This window comes from Scaptodrosophila lebanonensis, unplaced genomic scaffold, assembly GCF_003285725.1.
Source record: "Scaptodrosophila lebanonensis strain 11010-0011.00,11010-0021.00 unplaced genomic scaffold, SlebRS2 tig00000053-arrow-pilon, whole genome shotgun sequence".
Classification (NCBI taxonomy): domain Eukaryota; kingdom Metazoa; phylum Arthropoda; class Insecta; order Diptera; family Drosophilidae; genus Scaptodrosophila; species Scaptodrosophila lebanonensis.
Genome location: NW_022060548.1, coordinates 12,853,444 through 12,874,186, shown reverse-complemented (window position 1 = coordinate 12,874,186; position 20,743 = coordinate 12,853,444). Strand labels below are relative to the sequence as shown.

The following is a 20,743-nucleotide window of genomic DNA, read 5'->3' as shown; positions in this document are numbered from 1 at the left end:
TTGGCATCCGTTCTGTAAAATTTAATAGCTTTCAAACGTACTGAGTGCTGTGTATCTACTGTGGCTAAACACTGATTGCTTTAGCCCTGTCTTACGTTTGATTAATTGCAATCATAAAAATACATTGTCCAACCTTTCGTTTGACTTATGACCTTTCGTACGGTTATGTCAAGCAAAGAACTTTTTTGAGTTAGGTAGAAACTGATCAACGTTTTTTCTATCGGGTTGTGCTTTGTTAAAAACCTTTTTATATCGTATTATATAAATTATATAAATATTGTTTGCCATTTGCTAGCATATGGCAAATACTGCTAAGCCCCCGACATTGCAAATAAATATTTCATGCTATTTCCCATTGCTGTTGCTGCTGTTGCTGCCTTGGCAGCAATATGGTCGCGCCGCCATTTTTGCCATTGCCAGTGCCATATTTCATTTCCGCTTGTCGCTGCTGTTACTGCTGCTCATGCTTTTGTTTGTTTGCATTGGCGAAGCCGTCTACGTTTACTTTGTTATTGCTGCTGTTGTGCTGCTTGTTTGCGGCGGCGCATTTTGAAAACTCAATTATTTATGCATGTCACGTCATTTTCGGCAAAAAGGCAGAATTACCAACGAAGCAGCATCGGCCAAAGAAATTTTCGCAAAAATTCAAATGTCACCACACGGCATAAAATGCCTCGCATATTTGCGCTTCCACATATTGTTATACGAGTATATATTTATGTAGGTAGGTATAAGAGTCGGGCGATCTCCTTTTATCTTGCAAGTCAGTGTGTAAGTATTTTATTAGCGATGCGGAGTTTCGGATCTAGGTTTTATTATAATTAAATCTCACTGTATTTATAAACCATACTAATCTAAAAAAGTTGTAAATTAGTAGAAGAGCTACATTTGTAGACTGTTAATGTAGGAACAAGCTGCTGATTCACTTTCTTCGAAACAATAAACACAGCAGATTTGATTGCTGCTGGAAAATGTTTCATGAACTAGTTCTAAGGTCTTGCAGCTACAATATGTCCGCCTTCGGGGCGGTGACTAACGATGGTAGGTGGTGGTTTGCTTATTAAATTGCATAAATGTGTGCGTGGGCCAAATGCTTTTTGAAGTATAATACATGCGACGATGGGGCCAACAGCTATGCCAACGTCAGTGGCTGAGTTAAGCTTGCGTAACAAGCAGCTGCTGTTTGGAGTAGGATCCTCAACAGCGCAAAAAATGCTGCGTGCCACAAATGCTGCAGAAGGCAATTGGATTGTAATTCGTACATGACATTTTCATTTTTCATGCGCCATTTTTCATTTTTTGCACATCATCAGCAGCGATGAGAATCAACTCACGGCTGACTGTCGGCTTTTCTTTTAAGGATATGGTGCTGCCTACTTTTGGGAGCAGGGTTAATTAAAATGTTAAGGCAGTCGTTAAAGTTCAGAAAAAGGCAAATACATACATGCTAGCCATCTTTCAATCCATCAATCACACAACCAACCAATCACGTAAAAATTCACTGTCATATTGAAAAAGTTTCATATTAAGTATACGACTCGTCGTTTTTTCCGAGAAATTTTACAACCACGTTGTTAAATATTAAATTAAATGTGTGCAGAACGGAAGTAAAGCAAATGAAGTCGCATTCCGTGCGTTGTGCAAATTCCCATATGTAGGAGCAAATAAAAGGAATTAAATTTAATAAGGAAAGTAAAGTAGCAACAACAAAAATAATCATGGCAACATGACTACAGACAAGCAAAGTGAGTGAAACAAAATTAATTAAAGCCACGCGACTATCCTGGCAACTTCAATGAACCGTTAAATTGAATTGTTTGCTGTCAAGCCATACCTATTTGCATCTGATTTTCTCTATCAATTCGCTTTCCCCGAGTCCTCCACGTAAATATGGTGGCACTTAAGAGATAAGGGTACACAAAAAAAGTAAACATAACATCTTTTGAAATGTGTCATTCCTGCAATTTATTTTAAAAGTAAAATCAAACGCAACTTAAATCGTTAAAATCGATAAATTTGTCCGTTTTTAACATTTAATTTTTTCATTCTTTTTTATTACTTGTCTTTACATTTTATACTATTAAAAATTAGTTTTTCCTCACTTCTATTTATCATTTTTTTTTTAATTTCTGTAGTTTTCTTTTGCTACTATCATGTCTGATAGAAAAACATTATTTCAAATGTATTTCCAATTTGTAGAATTTCAGTCTAAGCCATTTTATGAGCATGCAAAGGCAAGCAGTCAACGGGGCGTATGCGTATTCAGAACAGGCTAGCACGCATCCATTGTAATCAAGTCATAAATTGCTCAATACACCAATATGCCTATGCAACTCACTCCTTTGCCATGTCTGCCAATTTCCTAACAGCCATTTTGAGTCGCACGTGCCGCACAACCCCAAGATTTATCTCGCTTCGAACAAACAAGAAGTCGAACATGGGGCAGAGGAAAGGCGGAGCAGACGAATCGGAAGCCTAGCAAGCAGCTCAAATATCATGCTGGGCAGGGACAGGCGACTGCTTTTCAATAAGAAAGGATTAAGTTTTAAAGAAAACTACAAACGATGCGTTGTTAGAATGTGCCTGTATAGAATGTGTGTGGGTTGCCATTGCCGTGCGTTTCAAGTGAAAAGCCAATAAAAGGCAAAGATCGCATATCTATATGTGCTGCTGGTCTCTCTATACTCGTATATGCATGTACACACAGTCTCACTGTGAACCCTGGCGATAAGTGTTATTTTCAACTGCCAGCTGTGATTCTATAAAAAGTTTCATGTTACAACGCCTCCGAGCACCGCCCATACCCCTCGCCTTCCTTCAATTTTCAACATCATGTGCCACACAGCGCTGGCTTACAGTTTCTTTGCTTTAGAAAGAAAGCTTTGCTTTCTCTTCCTCTGGTTTGCTTGGCTTTACGTTTCTCCTTGGTTTTTATAGCACTCACTTGTAAGTGTATTAGTAAGTACTCTGTGCTGTGTGCATATGCATGTGTGTGGTGTGTGTGTGTGTGGGTGTGTGGACGTCTTTGGTTTTGCAAGTTTCTGTGGTTATAAATTTGCTTATCACAATGAACCGATAAAACGTAAAATTTGCTGCATGTGCGACAGCTTTAAAAAGCACTTTCAAGCATGTGAATAAAAATTTATTGGCGCACTGGCGGCTTGCCATAAAATTTGAACTTAAATGTTGAGCAAAGTTTTTTAAATAAATTTTTTTTCTTTGAGAACTTCAAACAGCTACGCGCTTAAACAAAAATCTGAAGCATCGTGTTGTATTGCTCAACAAGGAGAGAGGAGTAGACTACGTAAACAATTTTTTGTTTTTTTCGAAAAGTAAAATTTGAGTGTGCTGCTCAAAGGCATCAACCATCAACCATATGGGCAGCTTTACAGCGCGCTTCCTCCAACCACCAACAACCAACCACCAGCACCTCAGACCTCAAACTCCAAAACCAAAACTCCCCACATTGCCGAGCGTTTACGCCACTTAGCTTACGCACTTTAAGCACGCTTGCACTTGAGTTGTTAAGGTTTCATATATTTTTCATGGGCCAAGTGGAAATTTTACTTAATTTTCTACAACATCATGAAAAAGCGGCTGCTGCTGCTGGTACTGCTCCTCAAGTGCCCAAAGACGGTGGGTGTGCATGTACTTGTAGGTGTGTGTGTTGCTTTTGTGCGAAAGCAAGCCAAAGCATCCGCGCTCATAATTCTAATGAAAAATTTACACGCACCAAGTGGATCATCAAAATATTCTGTAGCTTTGGCTCTACACTTTGGAAACTGACTTTACCAATAAAAAAATATAATAAGAAAACAAAAATAATACTATAATAACAATATATCGATTCTAACTCTCTACTATATTTTTTTTGAAACTATTCTAAAGTTTGGAGTAAAGGTTACAATGGTTTCATAAAGCAAACATTTATATTAGGAAATCAGTAGCTGACTCTTAATTTGCTCAGTGTATTTGTGACTGCCTCATATTATTTACTTTAAGGTTCTCCGTGAAACCGTTCTGCGCTAATTTGATTAGGCAACTTATGCATTAAGTCTGAGGCAACTGCTCAGTGAGCCGAGCACTACAGATTGTTTTCCAAGTGCCACTTGTCCAATTAATGACAGAAAAGTCCCAACAATATACATATATATTTGTTTTTTATTTTTTGTAAATTAACAAAATTGCAAATGAGCTGAAATAGCACGCTCATCTCCGGCGCCAACTTGTGTGAAAATAATTATGCGCACAATATTTTTCTGTGAAACTTTTTCGAGTATAAAATATTATGTAAAACTAATTTAAGTATAGTGCGTCTCTGTCTCTTTATCTGCACGTCGCTTTTGGCTTTGCTTTTTAGCATTTCAATTAAACTTTTTGTCGGACGGGGAATGAAAGTAGCGTCGCCGCCAACTCTCAAGTAGACCAGTAGGCGAGAGAGCGAGCTCAGCTCAGCCCAGTCTCATCTAATGCCTCAACTCACTGGCTTGCTGGCTGGCTGACTAACTGACTGACTGGTTGTCTGGTTGCCTGGCACTGCGAGCTGTCAACATTTGTTGAACACAAAATTTCAGTTTAGCATTTTACGCTCGACGCGTCGCCTAATGGCAGTGGCCTGGGAGTGTTGGTTGGGGCGAAATCAGGCTTGTGATGTGGAAAGCCATGTCGGGAGGTAGGGACGCATGGAAGCTGGCGAGGTGTTTGAGAGCAAATGAATAATGCATTTTTATCCACAATTTAGTTGAGCGCGAAGTTTGATATGCACTTGCCTGCGTTTTCTTTGCTAAACTTTTGCCGTTGAGTAAGTCACCTGACGACGTCGAGCCAAACAGAGACGACGACGATGCCGCCATTTTGCGCATAACTTAATTATGCGCTGCGACAGTTACGGGCCCATGTACTGACAGGTGTTAAAAATGGCAACGGCATAAGGGCATATGAAGGCACTAAACCTTCCCACAGAATTTCTCCTAATGCGAAATGTCAATACGGTAGATAACAAGTAAGCGGAACATTAATAGGGTGGGAAATGCCGTGACAGTGATGGAATTATAGGCAGTCTATAACATACACTGACTGCAATATGTGCGCTTTATTCTTAAATGTCCAACAAGCTTAGCTTTAAATAATAGAAATATTTATTTTGCTATCTTTAGGTCCGCAAACCATTACCAAAATGTTGGAACTTTGTAAGGAGAACAAAAAAGATTTTGCAGGGTGATTATAACATAGTTGTATATCGCGCCCGTATCTTAAATGTATTTCTTGCTATGAGTTGGTCTGATTATCACTTCCTGAACTTCTTATAGCATATAATTTATGAATTGTTGAGATTCTTTGATTGTTCGTAAATTTTTCGATATTAAATATTATTTTTAAGAAGCTATGTTTTTATCACAAAAAGGACGTTTTCTTGCGTACAAAAAGGCATTCAGAAAGATGTCTGCTTTTTTTTTTTTTTAAATAAGATAGGTATAAAGCACTAAGTTCATGATTAACTACTATTTTTGGTTCAATCGTAAACCTAATTCAATATTATACTCTTGTTATTATTCAATGGACTTGATTGGAGCTCGATTTCCCTATACAAATATTTGCAAAGTATTTTCTTTCGGATTTATAAATTTATATTTAGCACTCGTATATTCATAATTATTTTCGAATTGTAAAGCAATTTCTCCATTTTTGCACATACTGGTATGTATGTATGAAGGCGAGCTGGGAAAATATGCATTTAATATTTGGTAATAGTTGCACTTTCTAGATATCTTAAACTAAGCCACAAGTTTTAAGAATATATTTTGTCACTGCACATTGCGTTACAAGCCCAAAAGAACTTCATTCATATGCATAGATTGCCATCAGAAAACTTTGCCTACGTCCTTGTCGGAAGAAAAAGTATTTTCAATTTTTAATAATCGGGTCTTATAGAAAGGCACACAAACGTTCGCACACTTGAAAGCAATAAATGACACGAAGGCAAGACAAATTCCTCAGCTGACATCGATGACTACAGTAAGAATATTTCCTGCATGCGTGCATGTATGTAAATATGTGTGTTTGTGTGTGTATGTGTGTTTGTCTGTGCGTGCGTGTGAGAATAACAGTAAAGTTTCCCGCAAAGTGTACAGCTGTGGTTGTTGTAAAAGGCCAACATCGTCAGCAGTTTTATGAGTTTGGTATTTCTTAGCCCGCCCCTGAAAAGCTCTAAGTTTTGCTTGCCACCCGTTGTCAAGAAGCTAGGGGCTGGGGGTTTGGGGATGGGGGCTGGGGACATGGCTAAGATGATGCCACAACATGCCATAGTTGATCAATTTTTTAAGTTTCTCTGCACTGGCTTCTGCTCTATTTGTGACTCAATTCAGCAGCTGCACTTTTGCAGCGTCCTGGCCAAGTTTTATGCAAATATGCGCAAATGTGTTCATTGGTTGGAAGTTTTGCTCACTCCTCAAAACCCTTCAGCCTGCCCCTCTGCTCTCCTGCCAGACTTCTGGGGCATGCTTGTGTCATAATCTCTGACAAGTATTGGCATTCATGTTGGCTGCTTCTGCCAATCGCCTCGAACTGTTTACCATTTGATTTGCCGACTACAAAACTGCTGCTGGCTGCTTGGCTTCAGCACGTATTTGCCAAGCATTTTTTATTTGTTTTCGTTTTCAATTGCACTCACATATTCGTTACAGATCATATATGGCATTATGATTCTAACATATAGTGAAAATGAAAGCATCTCCGAATAAATGATCAGAAGGTATAGGGAACATTTATCTAAATACTGCTGCTCTTATATCGTAGGAATTCTTTAGCAGCGCCTTCACATGAAGATTTCTACATATGTGTAATAAATATCAACGGAGTTTTGTCTTATATTCTAGTTATACTATACGCTACAATTATATTAATTCGTTCTCAATAATTTATTTACATACTAATTTGCTTAGTCTTACTCAAAAACGTAAGGATGCGATTGTACTCTCTGTTATTCTTCTGTTAAAACATTTATGATGTCTCAAACGGTGTTTAAACTTCAATTTGCCTCCTAAAACATGTTATTGTGTAGTTTTCGCTCCATGTTGTCTGTGTAAAGCAAAATTGAAAACTCGGTTGCCAGCAGCTTTTTGTATTTTCTGCACAATTGCTGGCATGTGTAGTTTTTAATAGTCTTATCCTTGCTCTGTGCTCTTCAATCGCATTCACTATTCAGTCAGTCGCTTGTCTTGGCTATATTGCTCTGTGGTTTTGTTTTTGTCATTGCTTTAGCTGTTGATGTTGTTGTTGTTGCTTTTGCCTTTTCTGCTGAGGCTGTCACTGTTGTTGGTTCTTGTGGTTTTCGCTTTATTAGAAATGCTCTTGTTTAACGTTTCTGTAGCATTTGATTGTTATCCAAACCTATATTGCGGTTGACCTGTCGCCCTCAATAACTTGGCTTTTTTTGACGCCTGGTTGATCGGTTGGCTACTCTACTCTACTAAATGCTGCATAATTGACGTTGTCGTATAAATTACAAAATTTCAATTGTTTTTTGGGGCTTTACTGTTTTACATTCTGCATATTTTGTGCTCTGTAGGAAATATTTCAATTTTATTGGGTTCCATTTGCATCCTTTTGGCTGCATTTTAAATGAATTTCATTGTTTTTGTTCGTTGTTATTGCATGATTGCTGTGAGCTTTACAAAATGTGCAGACATACCATTATTTATTAACAGATTATTGACGGCTTTCGGGAAATACTTGCTTGTAACAGATTGTGCATGTTTCATAAATGAGCTGCGCGCTAAGCGGCCAGTGTGGGCGGCTCATCATTTCAAATGAAATTCATTTATAGTCCATTGATTGCACCGATATAAAACAATATTAATTAAACTATTATCGAGCAGTCAAAGCCATATAAAGAGTTGCATGGGCTTGGCCAATAGCCAGATCCTTTGTAATTTCAATTGTTGAAGACAGTACACAAATGATTGCACTGAGAAAAGTAAGAACTTTCAAATTCGAATAGTTCGCAATACTTTGAGAGACATGTTGTTGTTGTCAGAAAATATTTATTAAAACTATTGAATAGTAATGGAATCCAGTTATGTCTATATAAAAGTTTTAGTCGCGACCATATCTATTCCTTCTTCGTTTTATAGAATGTTTTTTTTGTTTCGACTCGAACAACTTTAAAAAGATGCAACAGTATAAGAAAATTATTCAAGTGGTTAATAAATAAATATTTTACTAAATCAGGCCGAGTCTGCTCGGTATTCGCTCATATGGGTCGTTAAAAAAGGAAGTTAAATCATGTATTAATAATATCGAGCAGGGGAGCCTTTTTAATAGTTTTTAAAATGTAATTCCCGAGTATACATTGATATTTAACTGATGGTCATATTTATTGACTGACTTTTCTCCCTAATTTCATTCAATTTTATTTAATCTTAGTTAATCTTAGTTTGGTTTTCCCCGCAGTGTGGTTAGTATGCACTGCCTTATATGATGAGTTGTGTGCGCTTCTGATTTTGAAACGAGCTTGACCCATAAAAATGGTAGAGCAATCGACCGACTGACCAAATGACTGACCAAACTCAATGACTGATGTGCAAACAACGTGCCGTTGATTTCAATTGAAATCCAAATCATTATGAGCGACTACGACTGGCGATTGCTGATTGCCGCAGAGTTTGCAGTGTGAAGGAATGTGCCTACGAACTACTGTGCTTGTTATTTATTTACCACTCACATGCATTTGCTTTCTTTTTATTTTGCCTTTTCCATTCTGTCTGCAACCCGTGTGTCTGTGTGTGCTGTGCACAATTGTTTTGTTCTTGTGCCTTTTTACTTCATCGTTGCCTGCCAATAGTTGGCATGCGGTTTGGCATGTCGGCAGTTGCCGCTCCTGTTTTCCTGCGCTTCAGATCCTCCTGCTGCTGTGGCGTGCCTGGAAAGCATATCAATGCGGCAACTCGTGCGCACAAACGGACTGCACAGCCAGCTCGCTGTGGTTGGGCGGCGGGTGCGGCAACAAAAGTCGAGGCAAGTCATTTCGCAGTACAATTTGCAGCATTTTTGTTGTGACGTGCGGCGGGCGCACACGTTTAATTAAAAAACCAATTTTTGCAGTGTTGCAAAACCAATGAGATTGAATGGGTGGCAGCGTAATCAAAACAAAATACAAATGGCACAACATAAATCAGACGAACAAAAGCATTGAAAGTTAGAAAGAAAAAATGTAAGCTTTGTGTTTTGTTTCTCTATGTGCCATTTATTGAACGATTCTTTTATTTATGTGCTCGTTTAGCTACTTATTTTTATATGTGGCGATATATTTATGCATAGAATTGAAATATTAACATCTTTAAGTCTTTAAAATATCAAATTAAGTTATAAGCCAACTAAGGGTTTTTCAACGCTTGTATTCTAAAAAGTTGCCAAATGCGCATCTTTTCGATTTTCTTCAACTAAGCTATTCATATGGGCTTGGGTTAGTTTATTCCTTTTGCCTTTTCCCTATTTCTGTGCCTTTTCTTTGTGTGCCCCAATAAGTAGGCAACAACATTTTTCGTGGCAATGCGGAAATGTCAAAACAAAATGCCGCTTAATGTAGCGTGTCCTGCGCTCGGCTGCTTTCACCATATGAGGCATAGGGTCACCTGTGCGAGTATGTCAAAGGTATGGGGTGGAAGGAAGGACTGCGACTGCAAGTGGTTGTGTGCCGTACCTTTTCGCTTTTCGCTTTAGGCGACGGTTTGGGAGACGGCTGCGCTCGGCTGCCTTTATCGATTTTCTTAAATGCTTAGCGGCAAAAGTATTCCTGCTGCTGCTGCTGTTGTTGTTGTATGTTTTGGCTATTGATCCAAGCGCAACCTGCCAAATTCACTCATGCAACAACTACAAAAACAACAACAACAAAAACAACAGCAACAGTAGCTCAGCTCTGTACAATTGCACAGCAAGCAACCCCTGATGTTTGTGAGTCAGCGTTTGTGTATGGTGTGTGTGTGTGCATAAAATCCCCAAATCCATTTAAAAGCAATAAATTCCGGCGTTTTTACGACTTGTAGCGCCGGCAACTGGCAACTGGGAGTCGAGAACTGAGCATTGAGCACTGAGCGTGGAGCACGGCGGCACAGAGGCACAGACGAGGAGGCCGGAATGCAAGCGACAATAACAACAGTTATAACATGTCTGAGGGGGTATTCACCCTGTCGCATCCCCCTCACTATTCACAGCGAGGGTTGTTTTTGCCGGTCGGTCGTCTAACGCAATTTAAGCTCTGAAAATTGGCGCATTTCCACGCATTTTGATGGTGGTGCAGACATACATAAGTGGCGGGATGTGGGTGGTTGCTGCCGCCGGAGCACTAGTGTTGGTAAACATGAGCAAGTTTGTTTGTGTGGGTGTGTGTGTGTGTTGGTGCGTGCATTGTGTAAATTTATGTAGTTGCTCTGTTTTCGTTTTAACTATTGGCATTTCGTTGGCCAATGCGCCCGCCCCCCTTTTTGCCATGCAGCTCTGAATTTATGGGTTTTTTATTTTAATTTATGTACTCCACTATTTGTGTTTTTTCAACATATTTTAATTGCGCTTATAAATAATGTTAGATTCAGCTCCGTATAGCTATAGCTTATTGCTTGCTATTATTTTGTTATTTCAGTTTCGGTCGTTGTTCCCGGCCAGCTGCACTTTTTATGGGTCTAATTTGGTACCCCATCCCCCAAAAAGGGGGCGTGTGTTAGGGCGATTATAATAAATCATAATAGTTATTACTGTGACCCAGTTACTAACTTAAGTGGGGTGACTTTTGAGGGTTTGGTTGTCTGGCTGTTGTCATGTGAAGTTAATGCGCAGTCCCACAACATATCATGGTTTGATTTCCACCTTCCCTACAGGCACTATGCGTTTGGTTTCATGTTTGTAGCGCAGCACAGATCCTCTATACGATATGCTTCAGATCGATTTACTCTACAATATAATATTTTATGAATATTTTATCTCACATAGATATTTGTTGTCCAAAAATTGTCTGTTATTTGACATATGGAAAGAGGGAATAATAGCTATTTAAAACATCGGTCGGATGGACTATACAAAAAATCTTCAGCAAGTCCAAATGAAAGGGTGTATAACCTTCGTAGGGTCCAAGGCAATTTTTCTCTCATTAGGGTCAGAGTTTAGTGATAATCATCGAGTAGTTGACATGCCAACCACTAATGTGGACATTTGCTGGGCATGGTACGAAAACAACAATCGGTGATTTATAAGCAGCAATACTAAAAATAAATTACGAAGCAAGTTCTGTATTATTCCTACGTTATTTCTATATTTATTTTTTTTTCATTTTGTGATATTAAAAGTTGCAATTATTTTTGCTTTAGCGAAGAATATCGACATTTTGATTCGAAAAATGTACATAAGTTAATTTCGACCAATTTGTCATATGAACCGAATGTAATATTTGGTTGACATGAAATTGCTTCGAGCTTCCGCAGCAGTATTGGAAGTGTGTGTGAGATTGTGATATTTTATACGTATATAGATGTATATATGTATATGGGAATTCTGTTTGCAAGTATACTTGTTTTGGGCCAAGTTGAAATTGAAAAGCATCAGAACGGCAGCAACGAGTGCGAGAACGTCGCCAACGACACGTATTAACTCAGCACATGTGTAAATCCAATTCAAAACATGCCACGTTTGTCATTGGAGACCGAAACAGGAGAGTTGCAAGGTGGGGAGGAGGGAGGTCACTGCTTGTAAAACTTTGCCGCTGCAGCAATGCACACAAAATTTTTAACTTTGGAAAAATATTTAACAACTGACGCACGCCTCTCACGAAGCCAAGCTAAGCACGCCAGCCAGGAACCGTCGAAAATGTTTTCAATGAATGCGGCTAGGAGTGAGCGTTGGGGGGAGATCATGTCTACCGGGTCGGTTTGAGTCGAGAACATTTGTCACGCACAGTGCTCCAGAAAAGCAACAAAGGCAGCAAAACAAATATGGGAAGGGATAGACTGGTCGAGTGAGATGGGAATAACGATGGGGATGGGAATGGGAATGAGAATGGCGATGGCGATGGGGGTTTTAAGGCGATTTTGTTTTGTGAGATTTTGCCATAAAATAGAATCAGCTGCAGCATTCCAACAAAACGTGCGCAATGGAAAAAATAACAAAATTCAGCGTGCAAATATGCAAATGGAAGCCACCAAGTAGGGGGCGAGTGGGGGGGTTTGTGCTTGAATGAGAATGGCACACAATGTAAGTTTCTGGTAAGCAGAAAAGCGAAAGGGAGGGTAACGAAAGGACGATGACGTTGCCATTTTTAATGGCAATGGAAATCGTAGCAAAAAAATATAAATAAATACATAAAATGAAAATTGACAGCGGTAGATGGTTTCGACTGCAGCGAATGCTTGACATTCCCCCCTCCCCCTTAAAAGCTGCAGCCACGTGGACAAAGTGGCAAACCAAAATGTGTCTGTGGCTTCTGTTTGCCCAACACTTTTAACATTCGCTCGCACATTTGCCATTTTTGTTATTTATTTATTTATATTTATTTTCATGGTTCATTTAAGCATGTGCATGAAGACAAAGCGAGCGAGCGAGCGAGCCTGCAGGCAGACAGCGTCAAGTCGACGAATATTGAAGTGAAAGCAAAATAAGTATAAGAGAGCATAAAAAAAGGGCTGGCCATATAAATTAGCAGGAAAGTGGAATGGAGTGTGCTTGGCAGGCAGCAGTCGACGAGGCCGAAAGGAAAACTGGCAGACGCTTAATTGTGCCAATGTGTGAGCCTTCAGCAAGCTGCTGGTGGTGGGGGTGGGGGTGTTTGGCAAAGGAGAGGTGTGTGTGGCAAGACCCTTGAGCAGACTCAACTCAAAGGAGCAATGCGCCCGCCCACTTAGCATATTGTGCGAGTGTGTTGGAGGCTTCTTCAGCTAATTGTTTTTACTCATATTTGAGTTGAAAGGAGGATGCGCGCAGCAAGTCAAAGTCGCAGCCGTAAAGAAAACTAAGTATGCTAAAATAAATGAAGTTGAAGTGAAGTTTTTAATTTGTAAGCACGCTGCGAAGATAAGAAGGTACTAAAAACCCTTACGTTCCCTGAATAGACGTGTTAAAAAACAGAGAACACACTCGAACTTAATGCCAAGAGACACTAAGAAAAAGTGTAACAAGTGACAATAACAGCAATTGCGAGGAATGCAAATTTGTTGAAAATGTAAAATGATATACATGCTTTGGACTCCGGTTTTACGTCTATATAGATAATGCGACTCTTTCCGAATACAGTGGTTGCTAAGATCCTAAAAAAAAGATCATCAGCTTCAGCTGTATCTCTTTTAAAAGATTATTGATGTATGCAAATGTATTTCAGTTTAATATAAGCATTATATAATTATCAAGTAATGTTTATTTACGTGTCATCATACATTGATTTCAGTTTATTTGGAAAGACAGTAACTATTTATCCTACTCTAGCACTACTATCGTTAATAAATGACTAAAATTCACTTTCAATTTCATAAATAATGAATTAACTGGATTTTAAGAAGAAAAGCAAAAACATTTTAAAAGATATCTTCTATCTTCTATCATTAGGATTAATTTCTGTTAATATTTTTTTTAAAATGAAATGCTCTCTTTTATTCTTTACAAACGTTCTTAAGGCTGACTAGCTTCGAAGTTTAGAACTTAAAGTGGTGCATCAGTAGTAGTTAAATTTAAAGAAGTTTTCATCCCTGGGTGAACAAAATTCAAGATTATAGTGCTAACGTTAGCTAGAGACTTAATAGCACCCAGAACCTAGCAACACACATATACACAGAGCGAGAGAGAGAGACGCCTGCACGCACATTCTCATACCTAAAGCTATAAAGTGGCAGATTTCATTTGCGTAAAAGTCGTGCGAATGCGACAAATTTGCCCAGGGGATGCGGACGGGTCTAAAAACTGGTTGTTGGTTGTTGGTTGCTGCTTTCTGGCGTTGCTGTTGGTGTTGGTGTTGCTTTGGCCACTTACAACAAAGACAAAAAGGAAAGCTAATGCCCCGAGTAGCAGAATGAAAGCGCAGAAATGTAAACATCTGCATTTATGACTTCTGCGGCAAGTAATCTGATGTCAAGTATGTCAAAACAACAACAATAACAAGCAGCCAACGTCAGCCCCAGACCATCTGAAAAACAGACTCGGAGATAAGCCACCCTCTGCCAAGGGAAGACTTTGAAGACTGTCAGGCGCTATGGGGATGGCAAGCCACCTTCGACTGCAAACATGTAAAGATTGTAATTAACATAAAATTAATATCAACATGGCAGCCATTGCCAGGACAGCCGTTCTTCCTTCCTGACTTGCATTCATACACTTAAAAAATAAAGTATATTATTGTATACTTTCTGAGTTCGAGCATTAAGATGCAGGAGTTCTAAATATAGCTATTACGGCTTCAAACTGCAAAAGAGTTTATCAAATTTAAATTAAAGCGCTCAACTTAATAACTCATAACTTAATTAAAAGGTACGAAATGACACACAAATTGAATTGCACAATTTATAAGCCCCCTTTTTCTGAGTGTAGACTAAGGAGTCCACTTGGAGCTCGTTGGACAGCTTGCCTTTGCCTTACAATAATGTATTCGTTCAACATGCAGGCTTCTGTAGGGACAACATGCGGGGAATGCAGCTCAACATTTACCAGCTCTATGGCTGATGGTCTTCAATTATCAATTAAAATGTGTAAATTGCACATTGGCCGCAGTTACAATTACAAAACATGTTTTCATTTGTGCTTGCAATTTGTTGCAACATTTTTAATTACAACTAACGACAGCAACATCAACATAGTGTTACATTTTTGCATAACAAGTGGCAGCAGCGCTTGCTTTCATACCCATTTGGGGCTTGTTAAACAAAACGCAACATTTTGTTGAATGCACCAAGAGCGATGGTGCCTGGAGAAGGAGAAATGTAACGACATTTTGTTGTGTTTCCTGCCTTGCGGCAAATCCTGGCCAGACACGCAACGACACGAAGCAACGCATGTGATTATCATGGCGCTTAATACCTTTTCAGCACACATCCCCTCTCCTTTTCTACGCTTAATGTATAGTAGGTATCTGTCTTTTAGTTGCTTACACTATCTCTAAAACATATGGCTACCCATAGGTAGGTGATAAAACAATGCAGACGGTGCCTGTTCTTGATTGTAGACTCTTAAATCAGTAAACAAATCAAATAAATCAAAGCAAATAAGGAACACATCAAAGTTACGGTTGAACTGGCTCACAAGCTCGCTACAAAAATATATGAGGATACGATATGTTCCGTAAATATTAGCGCTCATACTCATTTAAACCCTTTTACTCGGAGTATAGAACTGAGAATAACAGGTTAACCATAATTTCCACTTTTCCAAGGCAATTTTATTTTATTTTTTACTTTTTTAAAACCTTTTCGATTCAATAATTTGGCTTGAACTCCCTAGACTTTTTGTGTTTAAAGAGACAAACAAAGTGGTATTGATTCGGGTAGAATATAGGGGTATAACAATTAATACCTGTACTCAACCTCAGAAGCGTGTAGGTATACAGAGTCGACCCACTTTGGCAGTCGTGTGAGCATGTGTACACATACGTGCCGCATGTGGCTCTAGCCTATAATTATGTTTGCTGTTGTTCCTGCCGCTGACTGGTTGCCAGTCGAGAATGAGAAGCATTTTAGCGCAAACTGCGCGACTGACAACAAGTGCCAGACAAAGGCGTTATTGCATGACGAGCTGCAGTTGCTGCTTCGTCACAAGCCTTAGCCAACTTATTGGGTGTGAATGTGTGTGTGTGTGCCGCCTTAATTATGCGGCAGTCATCAACAACATGTATGCAACAAAATTGGTTTATGGGCTGCGACGACGACAACTCGATGTGCCTGCCTAACCAACACTCTCTCACTCCCGACACGGCGCGCTGATTGATTGGCAGGCTGTGCTCGCGAAGCCTGTGATTCACATCTGGAAAAGCTGTGGGTGCAGCAACCACTTTGTAATTTTACATTTAATTGCTGTTAATTTGAAAGCGCGAACAGAACGCGCTACTGGTCATTGCTGTTGCATCTAATTGAAATCGCATCAACTTTAAAAAGAATAATACATTTACATTTCCAGTGCATAGAGCATGTATTAAAGTACTTTTGTCGAAATCACAGATTTAAATTCATATATTTTATGTATGGACTTGGTGGAGTAAAGAGGACTTGGCCCAATCTGTATTATTATTATTATTTGGCTGTTTTCTTGTCTTCACTTCTTCTTGCATTCGGAATGTTATAAACTCAAAAACAAAAAGTACAATCGTTTTAAGTTAAAGTACATGGCTAGTCATTTTTGAAGGAACAAATAAGTTGTCCTCTACTTACTCTTTTTTGTGTTAGCCATTTAGCTTAGATTTTTCGTCCTTACTAAAAATATTTCTCTTTTTTCTTCTCCTTCCAGTTCATCTAATGCGCGCAAACAAACTTTTCTATGAGGAAGCAATAACGAACAAAGAAAAAGAAAAATACACTTGGTGCGCAAATATGCGACAGCAAACAGAGTCTGGCGCTATAATGAGGCATATCAGCAAACAAACAATATCAACTAGAGCAATAAAAGCTAGAATAACAACTATCACAAAAACAATGAGCATCACTTAAGTAAATAGAAAATCAACGGGAAAAATCAATACTAAATCAATACAAATAGTGTGAAATTTACTGTCAACATTTGTGGCAAGTGAAGTGAGAAGACAGGCAACAACTCACGACGACACAAGAGGCAAGAGACAAACAAAACCAAACCAAAGCCAACAAAACAACGACAGCAACAATAACAAATACAACAATAACTTACAACAATAGCGACAGCAACAGCCGCAGCAACTGACTGTCATCTGCAACTACATTGCATTTTATTGAGCCGCACAATGGGGGGCAAGAATGCCTCCAGCGGCATTGGTGGAGGCGGTGGCGGCAGCCTCAACTCAAGCATCTGCAACTCGGTGATGACGAATGCGACGAGCAGCAGTCTTACCCAGCAGCAACAACAGCTGCAGGCCAAGTACATCAAGTCGAAGCGCAACCAGAACCGCTACAGCAATTTGCAGCACTCGGGCAGCATCCACGATTCTAGCAGCTATCTACATCTGAACTCGCTCTGGTCCATTTGGTATGGGGTGCTGTTGACGCTCTTTCAGGGCTACTTGGCCATGCATGGAGCGTACAGGTTTCTAGGTAAGTTTAATTGGGCAACAAATGCCGAAGACAGAAACAGAGACAAATATGGGCTACCCATCTTATAATATGTACATATACAAGTATACTCGTGTACTTCTTGATAATAATATGTTAAGCAGGAAATCCGAAAATAGACAGAGTCGATGACTGCTCGACAAAAAGTTGTAACAAGCAAAGTGGCTTCTATTTCTGATGCATCCTTCAACGTCTTTATACTTTCTTAGTTAGTTTGATTATCTTGAAATTTCCACACATAAAGTCATGAAAATGTAATTTTTTGTTGGGATGGGCTTAAAAACAGTTTACAAGTTGTGCCAAGTAATTAAGCCTCGATTGCCTGCTTGAAAAAGTTTATAGTGATGGGCCGTGTTATGTACTTATTGCATCGCTACTCTCCTCTTTGACTAAGTAATTGACTAGTTGACTAATCATAACATGGAAAAATTGTTAATATGTTAATGTATAAGTAGGTGTGGCAGGCCTATCTAATTAAACCTAAGTCATAAAAGGTCTGCTGGTAGATCATTTCAAATTTTGAAAGCTATGCATATTTGAATAAAATCACACTTTGGGTTTGCTATTATAATTGAATTTATTAATAAAAATGCTGCGACAAAGATAGCTTATAATAGCGTCACAAAATATATGGAAATGGCAGTGGCGTTTCAGTTACCTCTGTTGACTCAATAATGTTAATTCTTGGTTTGTCTACAAAGTTATTTAAATTGAATTCAATTTCTTTCGCAGGCTGTTCGCTGATACCGTGGAAAATTGAGCCTGTGGCCGAGCTGAATTTGCAAATTGTGCTCTCTGGCGTTGTGTTTATATTGCTGCCCGTCTTCTTCACATCGGCCGTATTTAAAGTGAGTAACTTTTAAAAACTTTGTGACATTTATGCCTATCAAGGGTCGCCGGGCAACGGGCAGCGCTTTAACTTAATTTCATTGCGCCTACGTAAGTGGTTGACTCAATGAGGGACTGACTGCATTGGGAACCCACGGGAGGGATTGGGAGACAGCTCCACAGCTCCACGCTTGTGCATAGACCGCGAAATTAACTATGAGGTCGTATCTTTGTGTACTATATAAATATATATGTATGTATGGCAGACAACGCACTCAATAATTAAATTTGTTTTTTTTACTTCATTTTGTTGCTGTGGTTGTTTGTGTTGTTGTTGATGTCGTTGGCGTCCCTTTTGTGTTTGTGCGAATTATTTTTAGTGGCATTATTCTCGTTATTAAATTTATTTGCAAACAAAAACAGTAGCGCCAGCATACGCTTCCTGCCTGCCTCTTTGGTCCTTTGCTGGCGCGCGCACCAACACACGCACATACATATGGACGAAATGGCTGCCATCCTGTCGTTGATAGTGCAATGCACTAACACATGGACAGAGGCAATTGCGTTGGTTATCCTGTACACACATGCAGTCGCAGTCCTGTCTTCCTCGGCCCTCTCTGCGCACTGTCTCTGCTTTTATCAGTATAATAAATGCAATTATGGGTTTTCATATTTTCCCAGCAGCTCCACCGTGTTCATGTATGTGTGCGTGTCTGTCTGTCTGTGGGTCTGTGTGCATGTCTCGCCATTACTTTTTATAGTTTTTTCACGCAGCCTCTATAAACGAAATAAAAACGATCATGTCAGTTTTGTGGCATCGCTAGCTAGCTTGTTTGGGATGATAATTTTGAAATGAGGGCCAAAGAAACCAATTGGAGGCGATGGATGTTGATTACCTCAAAACTATAAAAATGATTATATAATCCTTCCAAATTTGTTCGTTTCTCAACATTGAAACTTTTAAAAAAATAAGGTATTTAGTCAAGGTACTCCAAATATTATATGTTTTTGCAAACTTGGCAAGGTCTTAAAATACATTGGTATTTGCCGTTATAATTAGCTTTTAAATGAATTATACGAATAATATAGTATATGTATTTAAAAAAATAGATTGTTTCCATTTGTGTTAATCTTTTTCACATTGAAAAGATATTTCAAATCAAATAATTCAACTCTTGTGTGTTATTGTTGAAAAAACATAAAGTTCCGAGAAGTTTCTGTGTTTTATAGAAATTGCATAACACTCGCACTTCTTTATTCATCTTTTGTTTATGGGAAGTGCAAAAGGAGTCTACTCGATAGAAAAACACAATAACGAAATGGCTCTTTGTGTGTATGTGCCATGCCGTAAAAGCCACTTAAAGCATGTGAGTGTGTTTCGTTGTATGGTGTCAGTGTCAGTGTGCGTGTAGGTGTGTGTGTGTCGGTGTGTGTGGGTGTTGGAGCAGCCATGTTGTCTGTCACTTGGAAAGTCTGTGATAATGCTGACGCTATTACTGTTTGACGTTGCAGCAGCATCTCTGTCTCCTTTTTCGCTCTCTTCGTGTGTCTGTTTTCCGTGTGGTTTTTCACAAATAATTGGCTTGTTTTAAGTAAGACTCGAGCTATTGTTATGGAGGTTGAACTTTTACCGGATCGGGCCGGGCCGTGCCGGGCTGATTGTTGGGAAATTTTATAGTTTGCTAATCGAATAAAATGCTCCTGCTTGGTTAGGTGGTAGAGTAAACTGCAAAATATCTGGACTAAAGTAACTCTTATGTGGTGGTTGGTATGAATGCCGTTTCGTTTAGTGCATATAGTGATGACTGACGTTTTTGCAGCCACACAGACATACTCGAAATAATTTCATTAAGTGCACACTTCATTCTGAGTGGCATAGACCAAAAATAAAAATGCATATAAATAAGCAGACAGGAGCCCGCAGACCACAAAGTGCACACACAAGCGTACCAAAAAGGTTGTTGCAGGAGTGCGGTTGTGGTAGAGGGGAGCAGACATCGAAGCGAAGCAAAAGCTGCCTATCTGTCAGACTACAGGCCGGCAAAGAGTTCATCACACATTGGGCCTTTCAATGAAGACTGCATGAATCACACGGTCTGAGTGACCCAACCAGTCAGTCAGCCAGTATTGCTGGTCAGGCAGTCATTGATGCGTGATTATCTGTGCATATGCAGCAGACACTGGCCAATAACAAAACAATAGCTATAATTTTCAAAACCAACAGTCCGTACTCCATAGTTTTTCCTTACATTTCCGCTTCTAATAAGTGCACTTTTGTATTTGTGTGGCTGTCTGCAAAACAGAGAGAACGCAATTATGTACAAAATCAAAACCCATTCACAGTTGAATGTATTTCAAAATTTGCGAAAATTATCAAAAAATGATATGCTGTCACAAACTTAATGTTGGTTCATAAAGTAAGGCTACTACTACTAAACACGAGTCTCCCAAATTTTTGATTACTTTTTATTCTGCTGTGAATGAAAATAAATATCCTTTTGTTCACAAAATCAACATAATACAAACATGGTTGTGCTAAAAGGGAATGGATTTTTGTCAGTGTTATAAAAACTTTTTACAGCATTGGAAATTAAAAATGGGTCTTAACAGGAACCATTTAGATTTGCAATTTTATTTTCACCAAAAATCAACTGTCTGCA

At 39.1% G+C, this 20,743-nt stretch overlaps 1 protein-coding gene across 2 annotated transcripts in view; it reads left to right on the top strand.

Annotated features, from left to right (window-relative positions):
• LOC115623517 (protein tincar) overlaps positions 1 to 20,743 on the top strand; it is a 78,437-nt gene that overhangs the window by 36,221 nt on the left and 21,473 nt on the right. For both annotated transcript variants that reach the window (XM_030517897.1, XM_030517898.1), the window contains 2 exons: positions 16,462 to 17,237; positions 17,988 to 18,103. In XM_030517897.1, the coding sequence (XP_030373757.1) occupies positions 16,931 to 17,237; positions 17,988 to 18,103 (423 nt within the window). In that variant the 5' untranslated portion in view covers positions 16,462 to 16,930. The remainder of the gene's footprint in view (positions 1 to 16,461; positions 17,238 to 17,987; positions 18,104 to 20,743) is intronic.